Here is a 16,834-nt window from a genome sequence, read left to right as displayed (position 1 = left end):
GCAAAATAGCAGCGCTAGCAATAATAAGCTAGCGGTAGGACTCTAAACAAGACAACTGCTACATTAGTGTAGCATGACTTATTTGTAATGTTGTGTTGTTAATTCCGCGTCGCTTCTGAATCTTCACAGCTGCCTTAAGACCCTTCGCTTTGCTTCTATTTGTTAGACTCATGCAAACGAAGGATGGACATTTTTTGCATTTTCCGGAGGTGAATATTTAGTCAAGCTCCTAAAGCCCAGAGTAACAGGTTAGTGCGACTAAACCCTTATGTCCTGATAATTTTGTGTGTTTGTGCGTGTGCGTGTGCGAAAGGATTGAACACCTGAGCCTGAACATGGCCATGCAGCTGCTGGTGGGCGTCCCTCTGGAGATGGTCCACGGGGTGGTGAGGATCGGACTGGTCTACGGGTGTGGCGTGCTGGCAGGTGGGCGTGCCAACAAGCACTAAATGAGTTTATAGTAATGTCCAACGTGCATACATGTTCTTTCTAATCGCACACACTTACTGTACATGCAGAGAGAAAAACACATGGGGCTCTGTTTTTGGGACCGGCGTAAAGCTGTCCTCTGGCGGGTTCGACCGGGTGTTGGTAATTTTGCAGACGGGTGCAAGTGGCCCATTTAAAAGTGGGAGGTCTGCGCCGCTGTGGGAGTGAACACAGCCGATTTAAAATCACGTAAAATCAAAGCGACTCCTCTCATTCCCTTTAAATGTGGCGCAATGACAGTCTCGTATGGCGACATCTTCTGTGTGTAAGAGAATTATGCGTAATCACAGCCATCCGTGCGTGACGCTAAGCCGGTTTGGCAACAGACAGTGTGAGCGGGTACCCTTGTTAAATACTGAATGAGCTGATGATAACTCCAGGTGACTTAAATATGTCCGCGAACCTCATCTATATATCCCCACCCCCGATCATTTGTATGCCGCCCCCCCATAGCTGTGTCTGTCTGTGCCCCGATCAAAGTCACCAAAATCGCGTTAGACCAGCGGTCTACCTACTGCGCCGGACTGAGACATGGTCTCAGCTGGCATAAGTTTAGACCGACTTTCTGCCACCAAATTGTCACTACGCTGGGCGCGTGTCAAAGGACACACCCTCGTTGCGCCGGAAGGCCCAGTTTGGCGCAAACCGGTCTGCTAAATTGGCAAACACGAGCAGCGAGTCTTGCGCTTGCTTGAAAATCAGGATGCGGCAGTTTTTGTGCTGCGCCATCTAGGAAAATAGAGCCCATGGTCTCAACTTTCAAGTCGAATTGCTCGCCCCGTCTGTTTGATTTTCAGCTGCCTATCATTTTCCAACCGTGCGTGTGCGTACTTGTCTTCTGGACAGATGGCTCCGTGTCTTTTGGGGGTAGGGCAGTGCCCTTTCGAAAGCCCCCCTCGACATGTACAGTATGGCACTGCAACAAGAATCATAGCAAGCAGAGCTATGTCAACCACACACAAATAATTCACTCAATCATAGCAAACCAAAAATGGAATTTCAAGTTTTAATGAAGCTATTGTCCCCACATCCTTCCTGCTTCATTATCCTTCAACAACCACAGGCTATTGTCGTCTGTATATGTGTGTGTGTGTGTGTCTTACTGAAGTAGGGGAAGTGCACCAAATTGCTGAATATGAAATGCTGCATTCAGGACTTTGATAAATATTCATGCAAATTGTCTCCGTCTCTGAATATATCCCACTGTGGTTGCTTGTGTGTGTGTGTGTGTGTGTGTGGTGTGTTAGCGCGGGGGTCAGTGACAAACCCCCTGTGGATACCAGCTGAAGTGGCCTGTACAGAATTAAGGCCAGAGTGAAATGAGGAAACGCAACATAAATCATGCACACACAAGTCAGCTGTTTTAATTAGATATCGACCCCCAGTGGAGACCAGGGGATGGCTGCTTGTATTGACCGTAATGTTTTTGGTTTGCTCTGTCTGCCTGCAAGTTATATATTTCCTCTCAGACATCAACATGATCAAATAAACATCAGGGTAAATGTGTCGTCACATTTTTGTGATGTTTACTAGTCTGTCATTTCCATTTTACATTACTCACTGACAGCTGAATTTGTCATCCAGCTATAAAATATAATGGGACAGCTTGGTTCATGGGCATTATTACGAAAATAATGAATCAAGTGTTTATTTAAAAAGTCATCAATCATCCATCATCAGTCATCAGCCATCCATCAATTTTTGATGCCACTTGTCTTCATTAGGGTCGCATTTATCGCAGTTGCATGGTAGACAAATTCACACTCCAATTTTGAGTCTTCGATGAACCTTGTTTTTCCGCATTACTATAACAGTCGGGTCTCGTGTTTTCCCCTGTTTTTTATATTAATTGTAATTTTTTTTAATGTCTATGTAATCCCATTATTGAAAATGTCTTTTTTTTAAGCCTGTGATAAGAAGATCTGAACAAGGATGGTCAGCAGACAGAAGCTCAGCTGCAGGCACATGCGTACACTGGGGGTCAGGGCAGAGGTCGTAGGCCAAGTCATGAGTCGTTGACCGGTCAATGACCCTCTGACTAATGCACTTTTGTGCGACTCAATGAACTTGTATGTTGACAGCTAAATCCTGGGCTGTAAACAATAAACAACAACAAACAAACAAAAACGTAGCAGTCAACTGATAATACAACACTTAAAGTTCTCGTGTGGTTGCGTTGCATGCGCGCAATTGTATTTTGTTAGATTCACATGCGAAAACAATATTTGTTCATATATAATGTGTGTTTTGAAAAACAAACAAAACAGGAGAGGCCTCGTGGGAAGTGATGAGGGAATGTATGAGGAAATGTCCTCTTTTGAGTGTTTGTAGGGCACCGATGAGACATGTTTTAATTTCAACTCAGGAGCACGAAGAAATAATAACAACATGAAGTACCGGTAATATTTTCTTGATGACAATCGTATGTTGTGATCTTCACTGAATATTTTGTTTTGCCAACATGAATGCAATATTTGTGTTCAACCAACGAAATACTATTGTGTGGAACCTGAAATTATGAATGTTTGGTATATCTTTTATACATGTGCATCTCAATAAGTTACAATAATGTAGAAGAGTTCATTTATTTTTAGTCATTTAATTCAAGCAATGAAACTCAGATTATACAGATTCCACAATGACACCGTTCCTACCTAATTTCTATATTAAGAATAAATTCTGTTGTTTCTTGTATAAAACAGTATTCAAATTTCTTGGGATGGTGAATGTGGGATTTTATCTATCTATCTATCTATCTATCTATCTATCTATCTATCTATCTATCTATCTATCTATCTATCTATCTATCTATCTTTAGTGAACTGATATAATGTAAGATTAAATTACTGAAATAAAAGAGTTTTGCACCATATTTTAATTGATTGAGATGCATTTGTATGTTTTATTTAGCTGTAGTGTTTTGGTATCATTTGACTGACATATTTGTTTATGTAATACCTCGCTGACGGATGTCAATCAAAACTGAGCATTATTATTACTGAGCGGTGTAATGAAGTGTCTTGTGTGTATGGTGCAATATAGAGAGACTGCGGCTTCCAGGGTCAAGAATGAAGTCTGGATCGCTCATCTAGTCCAACACTAATTCAATTAGCTTCATATAGCTTAGCTCGCTAAGCTCCTCAATATTTATTTTTTCATTATTACAAAATGGACAGCCCTTTACATTTTCTTTTACAACAGCTGTGACAGGCAGTGATATTGTGTCGATTGCTTTGTGTTTTTAAGGTGCTCAGTGGCGTATCCACAGACTCTAAAGACTATGCCACTTGTATTATAATTTACCGCAAGTCCCATTTTTCTGTATAAAAATAACCAGATGAAGTTGTCTCACATATGATGCGTCTGTTCTCTGCAGGCTCTCTGGCGGTGTCCGTGACCGACATGACGGCTCCCGTGGTGGGCTCATCTGGAGGGGTGTACGCCCTGGTGTCTGCACACCTGGCCAATGTAGTCATGGTAATGTGTGTCCGCGTGTGTAGATAATAATTATCAAATCGTTCACTGCGCTTCATCATCAAAGCAGCTTCTTTTGGGGGCCCATCAGCAGGTGCGGCTCTATCTGCACATGCCATACATTCCATGATGTTTTGTGATATGAAAAGACTGTATGTTTTTGTAGCATGATGGTAATGTCTTAGTCTGTCCTGTCTTTCTTTTCTCTTTTTTTATAGAACTGGTCTGGCATGAAGTGTCAGTTTAAATTATTCCGGATGGCCATGGCTCTAGTGTGCAGTAAGTCTGATTATTGACCTAACATTTCCACAAATAGTTAATTAGACGGTCTGCCTCAATTAATCACTGGGTGTGTCCTCTAATTAAACAAATAAGTGCCTCACCACAAATAAATGCCAACTTCTTCCCCTCGGGAATCACATGGTGACTGTAATTACCTGTTGTACAGTCACGATATGAACGTGGCACCTTCGGGCATCTGGAAATTGCACCCAAGGATGAACCAGACTTCCTGATATTTTTTTGACTTTCCCATGATCTTACACAAAGGAGCGTTGTGTTTCAGGTGTGCCTAGTTCAAATACTTCCACAGACGTTTCTCTAACTCAAATGTTGTCAATAGGTTGACAACCTATCAGAAGTTTCTCAAGAAATGACATCATCATTTGAGTTTTCTCAAATTGTTTGAAACCATAGTAATCTTACTGTATGTAAACTTCTGCCTTTGAATAAAGTCATGACAAATTGCATAGAAAAAAAAATCATAGTCTTTATTCTGGCATCTAGCAAATAGAGCTAATTTTGAAAGTAAAAATGAAAAGTGCCTCTCTGACAGTGATCTCAGTGAATATATTTTTCAAATCAATTTAGTTATGCCTTGATCTTGCTCTAGTAACTTTTAGATATGAATATGTATACAATGATATTTGAACCAATGTTTGATTAACAAAAGCATGTTTTTCTGTGTCTTTTGCGCACACACACACACACACACACACACACGCACGCAGTGAGTGTGGAATTTGGCCGGGCGGTGTGGCTCCGCTTCTACCCGCCAGCCTTTCCTCCTTGCCCCAACCCCAGCTTCGTAGCGCACCTGGGCGGGGTGATGGTGGGGCTCACGCTGGGTGTGGTGGTCCTGCAGAACTACGAGCAGCGGCTCCAGGAGCAGTCCCTCTTTTGGATCTTTTTCTGCGTCTACACCTTGTTTGTGCTCTGCGCCGTCTTCTGGAACATCTTCGCCTACAGCTTGCTCGACGTGCGGTTGCCCCCGCCACCGTGACACCCGTTCGTCCTTCTGTCGGTCAAGCGGACGACTCCCCTTGAATGCGGGATCAGTCGCAGTGGTTGACCTGATCTTCATCCTACGGCCAGTGCGAGGATGCTGCAACGCAAATGTCCCTTTTCTGCATTTTCATTCACTTGCTGCATTTCTAGAAGCCTTACAATACCTCTGCATGTAAAATCATGTGACCACACCTAATCCTCATCGTCCCCTACATAGCAGTCTAAAAAATGTGAAGCCTGAAGGAAGTCCGACACTATTTGTCGTACCAATTCTATAATATAATATAATGTTCAGTGCAACTAGAATTTCACGGATCGTAGAACTTCCCCGAGACAAACCGTCGGCAAAAGTGGAAAAAACAGAAGTCAATCCTGCAATATTCCGCCTTCTGAGGTAGTATCAGAGGCGTAACAGGCAGCGATTCAGCAGACGTGTATAAGCTTGAAGATTTGTTCACGTGACAAAGAGACATCTAGACATTTCACCCACATCTTCAAACCTTCCTTTACATCCAGTAAAAGCTGGCATCTACACGCCTTTTTCCTCTGGTGCCATTCTGTACGAGGACAGCGCATTGGATAAGGTCATAATACTTTGTTCTTAATTTGTTTTTATTTTTGACCCTAGAATTTGTAATTTTTATTATTTTTTAAATCTCCATTTGTCGACATAGTCTCTGCTCCTTGCTACACTCAACCCAATGGTGCCTACTCATGAAACTCTGAAAGTATGTCTGCGCAACTCTTCCTTTTGTCGTCATTGTGCGCTTGAAGGTTCAGTTTAAATGTTATGGTCTATTATGTCAGTGTCCAATAAAACATGCTTTATTTATGCATTTATTTTTGTCTAAAAAGAAAAAAAAAAGAATACTAATTTGGAGGAGTTTTTCATTGCACATCAGCGATAAGCATTATGCTACTGTAAGATGCAACATTATGGTAAATTTCAAGTTCATAGGAGATAACAGTTCCATTTTATCTTCAGGCTTCTTTGTACTCAATATTATCTGAACCGCTTACATGTGTCTTTGACTTTGTGTGTAGCAACTGCACCAAAATGTGTGTATACAGCTCAATACACAAGCACAAGTGCCATTCAGAATTGTAAGTTTTCAGACATGATGCCAAACTGTTGTGTTTAGAGATTGTGAAAGTCAGCAAAGATGTTTTAATATTGATGGTGACCTACTATCTGTATTGTTACAACCAAACAAACAGAAGAGCACACGTGTGACTTGACTGTCGAAACTAGTGTCGGTTCACACTTAAGTATGTCACGATGAAAAAGTTCGAAAAGAAATCACTACTCTGTCTGTCCCTGTCAAAGCATAATACAGTTGTGTAATTGACTTGAGCTGTCAACTGTACTGTACTTGTAACCTCGTTACTCTGGTAACTGCTTTGCACACACCTGATTATTGTGTATTTAAACAGATTAATGTGTTTGCTGTTTTTACTCTGAGGTATTGGTATGTTGTGTGCATTGTGTGGTCTGTCTGCATTGTGTATAAATCTTGTATGCATCCCATTTAAAAGTGAGTTAAAAATAGTCTGCCTATGTATTGTCAGGGCTGTGATATAACTAATATAATACTAATATTTTACCATTGTGGATATTTTGTAGATTTGATATGTACAAACCCAATTCCAATGAAGTTGGGACGTTGTGTTAAACAAATAAAAACAGAATACAAATAAAAACAGAATACAATGATTTGCAAATCATATTGAACCTATATTTAATTTAATACACTACAATGACAAGATATTTAATGTTCAAACTGCAACTTTATTGTTTTTAGTAAATAATCATTAACTTAGAATTTTATGGCTGCAACAGGTTCCAAAAAAGCTGGGACAGGGTCATGTTTACCACTGTGTTACATCACCTTTTCTTTTAACAACATTCAATAAACATTTGGGAACTGAGGAGACTAATTGTTGAAGCTTTGTAGGTGGAATTCTTTCCCATTCTCGCTCGACGTACAGCTTCAGCTGTTCAACAGTCCAGGGTCTCCGGTGTCGTATTTTGCGCTTCATAATGCGCCACACAATCTAGTGTCTAGTACCCGCACTCTTTTACTACGAAGCCACGCTGTTGTAACACGTGCGGAATGTGGTTTGGCATTGTCTTGCTGAAATAAGCAGGGGCGTCCATGAAAAGACGTTGCTTGGATGGCAGCATATGTTTCTCCAAAACCGGTATGTACCTTAAAGCATTAATGGTGCCTTTACAGATGTGTAAGTTACCCATGCCATTGGCACTAACACAGCCCCATACCATTACAGATGCTGACTTTTGAACTTTGCGTCCATAACAGTCCGGATGGTTCTTTTCCTCTTTAGCCCGGAGGACACGATGTCCACAATTTCCCCAAAAATTTGAAATGTGGACTCGTCTGACCATAGAACACTTTTCCACTTTGCATCAGTCCATCTTAGATGAGCTCGGTCCCAGAGAAGCCGGCGATGTTTCTAGGTGTTGTTGATGAATGGTTTTTGCTTTGCATAGTTTCAAGTTGCACTTATGGACGTAGCACTGAACTGTATTTACTGACATTGGTTTCCTGAAGTGTTCCTGAGCCCATGTGGTGATATCCTTTACACATTGATGTCAGTTTTTGATGCAGTGCCACCTGAGTGATCGAAGGTCACGGACATCCAATGTTGGTTTTCGGCTTTGCCGCTTACATGCAGCGATTTCTCCAGATTCTCTGAACCTTTTGATGATATTATGGACCGTAGATGATGATATCCCTAAATTCCTTCCAATTGTATGTTGAGAAACATTGTCCTTAAACTATTGGACTATTTTCTCACGCACTTGTTCACAAAGAGGTGAACCTCGCCTCATCTTTGCTTGTAAATGACTGAGCAATTCAGGGAAGCTCCTTTTCTACCCAATCATGGCACCCACCTGTTCCCAATGAGCATGTTCACCTGTGGGATGTTCCAAGTAGATGTTTGATGAGCATTCCTCAACTTTCTCAGTCTTTTTTGCCACCTGTCCCAGTTTTTTTTGGAATGTGTTGCAGCCATAAAATTCTAAGTTAATGATTATTTGCTAAAAACAATAAAGTTCATCATTTTGAACATGAAATATCTTGTCTTTGTAGTGTATTCAATTAAAGATAGGTTGAACATGATTTGCAAATCATTGTATTCTGTTCTTATTTATGTTTAACACAACGTCCCAACTTCATTGGAATTGGGGTTGTACATACTGGAGTACATTAAACTGTTGTATACATAAATACAAAAGACTCCACCCCAAAGTGGTTGCCAGCCAATCTCAGGGTACATATAGACAAACAACCCTACCTACTCACATTCGCACCTATGGACAATTTAGTGTGCCCCTTTGCTCGGCCCCTATTGACTTTTTGAACTATTAATAAATTGCCGTTGGACTAGTACTTACTCACATAGAATATAATAGCCTTTAATGTCATTCTAGTGCACAAACGAAAGTGGAATTCCACACCTTGGTGTGATACGAAAAAAGAGAAAAGGCAAACACGACAGTACTCTGCAAATTAAATTAATACCATCGTGCAAAATGCAGTCGAAGCAATTAGAAAAATAATAAAAGGAAATACAGTAAAGACTGTACCTGGAATAAACGCAGTATTGATTGGAATAATGTTTGCTCTAACTGTAGTGTTTGTTGTGCAGTATGATAGAGTACATTGTTCCTAAATAGTTCAAGTCCCGAATGAAAGCACCTCTGTAACGTTGTCGCCATCAGGCGGCCACTCGACAAACTACATGTAATCTCGCGAGGCTCTGCTCTGCTCCGGGTTTTTAGACACGCCCATACTGGCATCGGAAACAAAAATCGTGTACAGACGGAATAGTAGAAATATTATTAAACTACACTAACAATAATACAAAGCGTGTATTTTATAATTTAAAATAAACATACTTTTGGTACAGTAGTTAACGCGTGTGTGTGTGTGTATATATATATATATATATATATACACACACACACACACACACATATATATATATATATATATATATATATATATATATATATATATATATATATAGTGTATATACGCGTGTACAAGTGTATACGTGTGTATGTATGTGTGTGACGTCACTTGCGTGGAGCGACACAGCCTGCTTGTATTTCCTGCGCCCAGGCGCCATTTTCGGCGTTGTGGTTGAATTACAGCATGCTGTTGTCAAAGAGATAATAAGAATTCCACAAACTAACAACTTGCTTTTCAGTACTCGTTTCAATTATGGGGAGAAAGAAGAAGAAGCAGATGAAGCCTTGGTGCTGGTATCCTTTTGAACGGAGACCCAAATGGCGATTTAGAAGGCGAAGCGGTTCCGACCTAGCTTGACAAAAGGCGGACGGGCCTCAAGCTAGCTCGGACGCTTAATCGATACGTAGGCGAAGCAGTGCTTATATAACGTTATTGTGTGCGGCCCAGTTGGTTTGTCTGCCAGTGTTTATTAATTTTATAGTATAGTAATAGTCACAAGCAAGCTAATTAGCGTAGTTCAGCTCCGTTTCCGTTGTTTCGTCTCACAAACCGATGTTAGCGAATAGGTTGTTAGCCTTGTCGACTGCATGTTAGACGACATTAACTGCCAGCTCATTGACTTCGCGTTAAAGAGCGTATTGATTCAAAGTTACTATTATTAAAGTCTTAATTAGACTGCCCCCCCCAAAAAAACATTCAAACAAACCATTAAAAAGTTAGAAATGACTTCCTCATTCAATAACTGTGTGCTTTGGATTGCATGAGTTGCGTAATTCGAGAGCCTTCCTTGACTCTCTCATCTAAGGTACTGCAATCGAGATTTTGACGATGAAAAGATCCTCATTCAACATCAAAAGGCGAAGCATTTTAAATGCCACATTTGCCACAAGAAGTTATACACTGGCCCGGGCCTGGCCATTCACTGCATGCAGGTGGGTTGGCCAGTTCTACTAATCTTGTTGTACTGTACATTGTAAGCTCACTTTGCTTCCATTACAGGTACACAAAGAGACTATTGACAGTGTGCCAAATGCAATTCCTGGTAGAACGGACATTGAGCTAGAGATCTACGGGATGGAAGGGATTCCTGATAAAGACATGCAAGAAAGGAGACGGACATTAGAACAGAAATCGCAAGGTTTGTTCTCCTTTTGGTGAACATTTAAGATGGCATTCTAAACTGGTTGGAAAATCAAAGCTTAAACCACACACGTCGTATTCCTTCAGATGGCAAGAAGAAAAACCCGGATGACTCGGATGACGATGACGACGACGATGACGAGCCTGGACCGTCTGTGCAGCAGGTGGCCGGAGTGCCGCCTCAGGCGGGTTATGCTGCGCCCATGGCTCAGCCAGGGATCCCCCCTGTGGCTGGTGGACCGGGGATGCCTCCTGGTGGATATCAAGGTCAGACACATCAACTTAAAAGTAATAAAACAATATGAGCAGCCTGTGCCTTCCATCTAACATTCCAGTCACTTTTGTGAATGCTCTTTACCATCATTGTTGCAGGAATGCCTCCAATGATGCCAGGTGTTCCTCCCATGATGCACGGCATGCCTCCCATGCACGGAATGCCTCCAGGGTACGATCGCAATTTTGAATTTTGCGTCGAATCACACGTTCTGTCCTTTTCGCAGTGGGAAATTTACTCAACTGAATGTCTTTTGCAGGATGATGCCAATGGGTGGGATGATGCCTCCCATGATGCCAGGCATGCCTGGTATGCCGCCAGGTTAGTTGCCTTGTGGTGAAGTGTTCTTTAACTTGCTTTATTTCTGCAAATAGTGGCCTCTTCTGTTTTATCATCTTCATGGAGGCAAAGCGCATACTTCAGAAAAAATCTCATGGCACACTATCAAACAAATGTTGCAAAAACAATGCCATTTTGTTAACTTTCATCTTAATGTACTCACTAATGTACTTGGTGTGAAATCTAGGCCCGTCTAATTGAGCCCAAAGTTATAATTCTGTTGTACGAATGTCAGCAGGTGGTGACAAAGGCTATTTGGAACTTCTGCCTTCTAGTGGAAGAACATTTAATTGTTCTGGGATAGCGACGTTCGATAGTATTTAATTTTTTTCCCCCCAGACCAGTGCCAGTATGAGTATTGACTCTTGAGTACTGACCAATACAGAGTGACAACATCAGTAGTACTTTTGATACATAAAATCTCAGTTAACACAATGACAGATAATTGTGAGCAAAACCCTTTCTTTCTGATGCACACAGGGTGTGTTAAACTGCCGCAGCGTAGCGCCAACTAATGGCGAGGTGGACGGACTTCTCAGAAGTTCTTGTATTAAGTATTGGCAGTCTTCACGATTACCCGATACCTCGAAATTACGCTGGTATCAGCCCGATAGCTGGTATGTGCCCATCCCCAATTGCTGGCATAGAGAGAGGAACAAAAATTCATTTGTAACAGGTAAATCATTTTCAGACTACCTTGGTGAAATTGGATAATGTCCAGCTGCACACACGATGGTCTCTTGTGGTACACTGTATTTTTTACTGGTTGGAATTACGACAATGTTTCTTTCGTACGGCGGTGACATAACCTGAATTTGTTTGCAAGTCAGAACTCGCAGTGTTCTCTCAGTAACCTACGATAAAGCTGAAGTAAATTCTTACTAACAGGAAATAGTTGGATACATGCAAAACAATCAAAGGAAAAACAGTCAGGACAGCGCTAACTGAGCATGGCTTCTTTTGCAAGATTACTTTTTTTGCCACTGCGCAAACTAGTTAATCGCACGCTGTCAAAACGTGTGACGGGGCTGTGTAAATCGAGGGCCCCTTGCACTTGTAAGTTTCCTATTGTGTTACTCTATGTTGCTGAGGGATAAGCCCAATTTTTCATCTTGGGTCTATCTGCTGTGCTCTCAGGAATGCCTCCGCACATGGCTCCGAGGCCAGGGATGCCCCACATGACCCCCGCCCCCGCAGCAGGAGTCATACCCAGTCGACCAACGGTGCCGGCGGCCCAGCCCGCTGTCACCAAGCCTCTTTTCCCCAGTGCAGCACAGGTCAGAACCCTTCAACACATCCACATATCTCTTACTTGAAATATTCTTTATTTGATTGTCATGTGGAGGTTTTTTGAGTTATTGCTCGCATACTTTTTCCAACATCCAATTTTCCACATTTAGTCAGCTCGTTTGCCCCCACCACTCCCCCACACTATTAATGTTTAAACTCTTGTGATATGCCAATGCTGTCATCTCCTTTTTACCATGCTGCAGATGGGCACAGCAGCTGTTTCCTCACCACCTGCAGACCATCAGTCTGCCTCCTCTCAGCTGCCCTTTCCTAACACACCACAAGTACGCTCACAGATCAGACTGTGGCTGGCATCTAGATGCATGTCCCCCCCCCCGCCCCCCCCGTAACGTCATAAGCCGATTGATAACGGTGTTTGCCTCACGCCTTTGCAGCAAAAGTAGCGCGGTGGCTAAGGTTGGTCACAGAATAAGCTCAGACAACACCTGGCTGTGGTCTTGGTACCGATGCATGAGCTTTTTTAAGACTAACAATGATACACTGTGACAGTCTGCATCATGTGGCCCTCTTTAGACATGCATGAATTCTCTTTGTATGAATACTAAATGTATGGATATATTCATTGCTGTATTGGGATTGAAAACCAAATTGGAATAAAAATTCAGTACGAGGTAAGGTTACATATAAGTACAGTGAACCATCTTAATTGCAGGGGAAAGTGATGGGTACAAATCTGTGATATAGAGAGACATTATCGATGGCCGAAACGCAAAACCTCCTGTCGGCAGATTTCACTCTGGATGATGAAAACAGGGAAGGATGCTCATATTTCGTCTGTCTACAAACAGAAAAGTCACCTAATCAAATTCAGTGGGAAAATTTTGAAGCGCACCTGCTATCTGCATCATACCAGTTTTCAGATTGGTGGTTTTGCTTTTCAGCCAACTTGTATTGATTTTCCTTTCCCACATGCTTAAGACGCATTTAAATTAATTAAGACGCACTTAATATGATGAAAACACTTTTAAAAGTGTGACTTTGAGATTTTCCTCACTTTTTCACAGTCAAGAAATGGGAGACTCGTAATATCACTTTGAGGAGACAAAAGAGACTTATCCAAATAAGAGGCACACCGTGCTTGCTTCAAGCCGTTTGTCAGTTGAAGTTGGAAAACTACCAGAGTTCGACGATCAAACCTTTCTCAATCTTACCTTCGTCACTAGTGAAGCTATCCGCCTACCATTCCGGCGCTGTCAACCTAACAAACAAGCGTGCTCTTACAAGTGGGTCTTCTGCACAACAGCCAATCAGAGGAAAGGAAGTGGTCTTAGCCAAATGTGGACAGTCAGACTGGGTTAAACAGAAGTGGCTCTCAGAGGGGCCGTTTCTGGACGCTCGTATGAAAAAACCAAGATGTTACAATGAAATTGACGTTTTTATACTGAGTCACTCTATGGAGGGCTAAATCCCCAAAATATGGGACCTTTAATGCTGACATATAATGTGAAATGATGTTGGACTTAACACAAGTTAACATAATGTTACAGTAATTATACATTTTCAAACTACTACTCCTTTGACAGACACAGAGCAGCAACACATACAAACGGCATCCAACAACATTCAGAGGCATATATTCTCTTTGCTCTGTGGGAACAGCAAATATCAGTCCAGCTTAATGGTGAACCTTCTCTACCTTCTTGCCTCTCCATCCAGTAGACCTCAGTTGTTCCCGGCATTTTGCGACACAGCGTGACACTACACTGAATGTGAGCAACTTGAAATTTAGACTTTCCTGCGTACTGTAAAAACCCATGAAAAACAATTGCTTAACAATCTGCGGTTTTGCGGGGTTCACTGTACTGCAATTCCAATTGTAAAGTTGGGTCGGCTTTGTGTGTCCACAGTCAAATGTGTAGCGGTTTCCTGTTACGCGTTCCACTGGTCATTGACTTGTTGTGTCCACGCAGGCCCAGCAAAGCGCTTCAGGAACCGCAGCAGCAAACCCCCACAGCGCCACCTCGGCCTCCTCCGAGCAGCCCAAAGCAACATTCCCTGCATATACCCAACCCTCTGTCTCCTCCTCCGCTTCCACTTCCTCCTCTAACCCCTCTAGCAGCACTGTGGCCAAAGCCCTGGCCCCAGTGCCCACTAAACCTGCCACCCTCTCTGCCACGAGTGCAACTAGTAAGTTGATCCACCCTGATGAGGATATCTCGCTGGTAAGTTGCTTGAACTCTCTTTTTTGCCCTTTCCACAGTAAGTAATTGACTGATACATATAATAGTATATTTACTTAGTTAAGGAAGGAAGGACGGAAGGAAGGAAAGTTTGTGACATATTTTTACTATTAATGCATGCTAATGATGGTGTTTATTCACATAATCATATCTAGACAAAATTGTGAACTCCTAGTTAGTCGTGTTATCGCTGAGAGTTTCTCTTGTGCGCATGTTGTAAGAGGAATCCAAGCTTGAATAGCCTCAGTTGTGTGCATTTGTGAACGTTCATTGTTGTGTGCTGTAAAGGGCCATGGCAGTGTTTCTTTACGTCTAAATATCTGCTCTGTCTCGTCCCTGCCCGCAGGAGGAACTGAGGGCCCAGTTGCCCCGTTACCAGCGTCTGCTAGCCAGGACGGCTCAGGCCCATCCGGCTGCTCCCCCGGTGGCGGCTGTAGGCGGCATGATGGCCCCGCAGCAAGGTCTGCCACCGCAGCAGCCTGGCATGAGGCATCCCATGCATGGTTAGAAGTCAACTGCTTTTAACACACACTGGAACGGCGAGGTTCAGCACCATATGTTGCGGGACCACCGATATCCGATGGATTTAGAATAAAAGTTTAAAATAGTCAATTACAGTAGTCCTCAGTTACAACGGTAATGACATATGACATTTAGTGACACTTGGTACGCAAACTAGATTGCGGTGGTGTGTTGTATGTGGTCACACAACACGAGAAGCAACACTCTGTTACTTCCGTATGGACCTTTTTTTTTACTTGTTTTATATTATATTAAACTTATTATATATTTGAAGTGTTTTCCTTACAAATATTTTCTGTTATGACCCAAATTACTGCGTGAGTGTAGGTTAGCGATAGACTATGGCACATTTTGACTTGAGTAGAAATGTGGGTCACGACAAAGGAACGCAACTTCGTTGTAACAAAAAAAAAAAAAAAAAAAACTGCAGTCACATGTAATGTTTAAAAAAAATAAAATAAAATAAAAAAAAAACACAAAACAAGTTACTGTTAGCAGTTGAAGGTGGGTAGCAAATAGTTTAGGTGTGGGCAAAGAATGAGCCACAGGGGCCCCGCCCTGCATTTACATTATCAAGAGTCCTGTTATATTTGTTGCATATAGTTAGCCCTTTTATCCCCTAAAATTGGTTAGTTAAAACGTATGCAATTATTTGTTTTATTCATTCTTTAAAATATTGGTAAAACAATTTTACATGTACATTAAATTCTTTAAACTAAATCATTGGTTGATTCATTATAAAAAGAATCTTAAATACAAATTTGCATCAATTATTGAACTTTTTTTTTAAAAAGTCAGTGTTGCCTCTTGAGCACAAACGTTTGCCCATTCCTGAACTAGCCAGTCTGCTTTGGCATATCTGGTGACAGATTCTGAAGTCTTGGGAGATTTACTTAAATCAGCGTTAAATTCGTTTTTAAATAAGTTTTTGTGCCCTTATGAGGCATGCTTTTCCAGAAAAGTACCATTTCATTGTCGATGTTTCCCTGTAGTTATTTTCTGTGAAGTTGAATGAGAATGAAGCTTCTGTCTTGTCGAGCGTCAACACTGATCCGCTCCCATTCCATGTGTTCTCTCTAGGTCAGTACGGTGCCCCCCCACAGGGCATGCCAAGCTACATGCCTGGGGGGATGCCTCCGTTCGGGCAGGGTCCTCCTCTGGTGCCCCCGTACCAGGGAGGCCCTCCCATGGGCATGAGGCCGCCCGTCATGTCTCCTGCTGGGCGCTACTGAAGCGGCAAAGCAACCACCACATTAGGTTTGAGGTTAATACCTTTCTCTCATCCTTGTACATTTTCAGACCTAAGAGCAGTTAGGCCCGTGGTGGCGAAGACTTAATTGTTGTTGGCAACACATGGACATTTAATGTAACTACACAAGTTCCAGACTGCTTCTTTTCTTTGATCACATATGTGAAGATAAAATTCTTTCCCCTCGTAGGTTTCACTCAGGTTCTTAGAGGTGAAGTGTGTTAAAGTCATTCATATTTCTGTTGAAGCTGCTGGACTTACATGAGCGTACCAACCCCTTACAAAGGCAAGTTTATCCTGTAAACCATTTTATTGAATTTAGTTTATTTTGTAGCTCACTGGAGCCCCTCACAGCATGCTTAGGTGCTGTTGGACTTGCGTCCCCAACCTTGGTTGGTGAGGGTCTCGGTGATGATTCCAACTTTGTAGTGTTACTTATCTGTGCCTCATGAGTCTAGACTTCTTATTTCAGGTTTGTTTTAATAGTTTCCGCATAAAAGGTTACCTGTGTGCATCCTTTGTAAATGTTTTATCAAGCTGTTGTAATAAAATCCACCTTAAAACTGCA

General features: G+C 42.0%; 2 protein-coding genes across 4 annotated transcripts in view; both read left to right on the top strand.

Annotated features, from left to right (window-relative positions):
* Positions 1 to 8,014, top strand: part of rhbdl3 (rhomboid, veinlet-like 3 (Drosophila)) — a 45,362-nt gene extending 37,348 nt beyond the window's left edge. Inside the window, exons 7-10 of the mRNA XM_061680385.1 lie at positions 314 to 426; positions 3,866 to 3,966; positions 4,182 to 4,242; positions 4,974 to 8,014. Coding sequence (XP_061536369.1) covers positions 314 to 426; positions 3,866 to 3,966; positions 4,182 to 4,242; positions 4,974 to 5,245 — 547 coding nt within the window. The 3' untranslated portion in view covers positions 5,246 to 8,014. The remainder of the gene's footprint in view (positions 1 to 313; positions 427 to 3,865; positions 3,967 to 4,181; positions 4,243 to 4,973) is intronic.
* A 1,345-nt stretch (positions 8,015 to 9,359) lies between these two features.
* znf207b (zinc finger protein 207, b) lies at positions 9,360 to 16,834 on the top strand. 3 transcript variants are annotated; one of them, XM_061679684.1, is made up of 12 exons: positions 9,360 to 9,544; positions 10,057 to 10,183; positions 10,251 to 10,389; positions 10,479 to 10,658; positions 10,764 to 10,836; positions 10,925 to 10,986; positions 12,142 to 12,281; positions 12,498 to 12,578; positions 14,226 to 14,477; positions 14,842 to 14,998; positions 16,098 to 16,281; positions 16,457 to 16,834. In XM_061679684.1, exons 1-11 carry the CDS (start codon positions 9,504 to 9,506, stop codon positions 16,247 to 16,249), a joined length of 1,404 nt encoding a protein of 467 aa, XP_061535668.1. In that variant the 5' UTR covers positions 9,360 to 9,503; the 3' UTR covers positions 16,250 to 16,281; positions 16,457 to 16,834. The 3 variants fall into 3 exon arrangements, with proteins under 3 accessions (XP_061535668.1, XP_061535667.1, XP_061535669.1); XM_061679683.1 differs by having other exon boundaries at positions 16,098 to 16,834; XM_061679685.1 differs by lacking the exon at positions 12,498 to 12,578 and having other exon boundaries at positions 9,362 to 9,544; positions 16,098 to 16,834.

This window comes from Phycodurus eques, chromosome 6, assembly GCF_024500275.1.
Source record: "Phycodurus eques isolate BA_2022a chromosome 6, UOR_Pequ_1.1, whole genome shotgun sequence".
Classification (NCBI taxonomy): Eukaryota; Metazoa; Chordata; class Actinopteri; order Syngnathiformes; family Syngnathidae; genus Phycodurus; species Phycodurus eques.
The sequence above is the reverse complement of the archived record's forward strand: the minus strand, read 5'-3'. Positions and strand labels throughout refer to the sequence as shown.

What these genes read in the sequence shown, in the direction of transcription:
- znf207b (XM_061679684.1), top strand. Translation starts at nt 9,504, where the DNA reads ATGGGGAGAAAGAAGAAGAAGCAGATGAAGCCTTGGTGCTG. An exon ending in ATTAGAACAGAAATCGCAAG is followed by an intron (nt 10,390 to 10,478) that starts GTTTGTTCTCCT and finishes GTATTCCTTCAG; the next exon opens with ATGGCAAGAAGAAAAACCCG. An exon ending in ATGCACGGAATGCCTCCAGG is followed by an intron (nt 10,837 to 10,924) that starts GTACGATCGCAA and finishes TGTCTTTTGCAG; the next exon opens with GATGATGCCAATGGGTGGGA.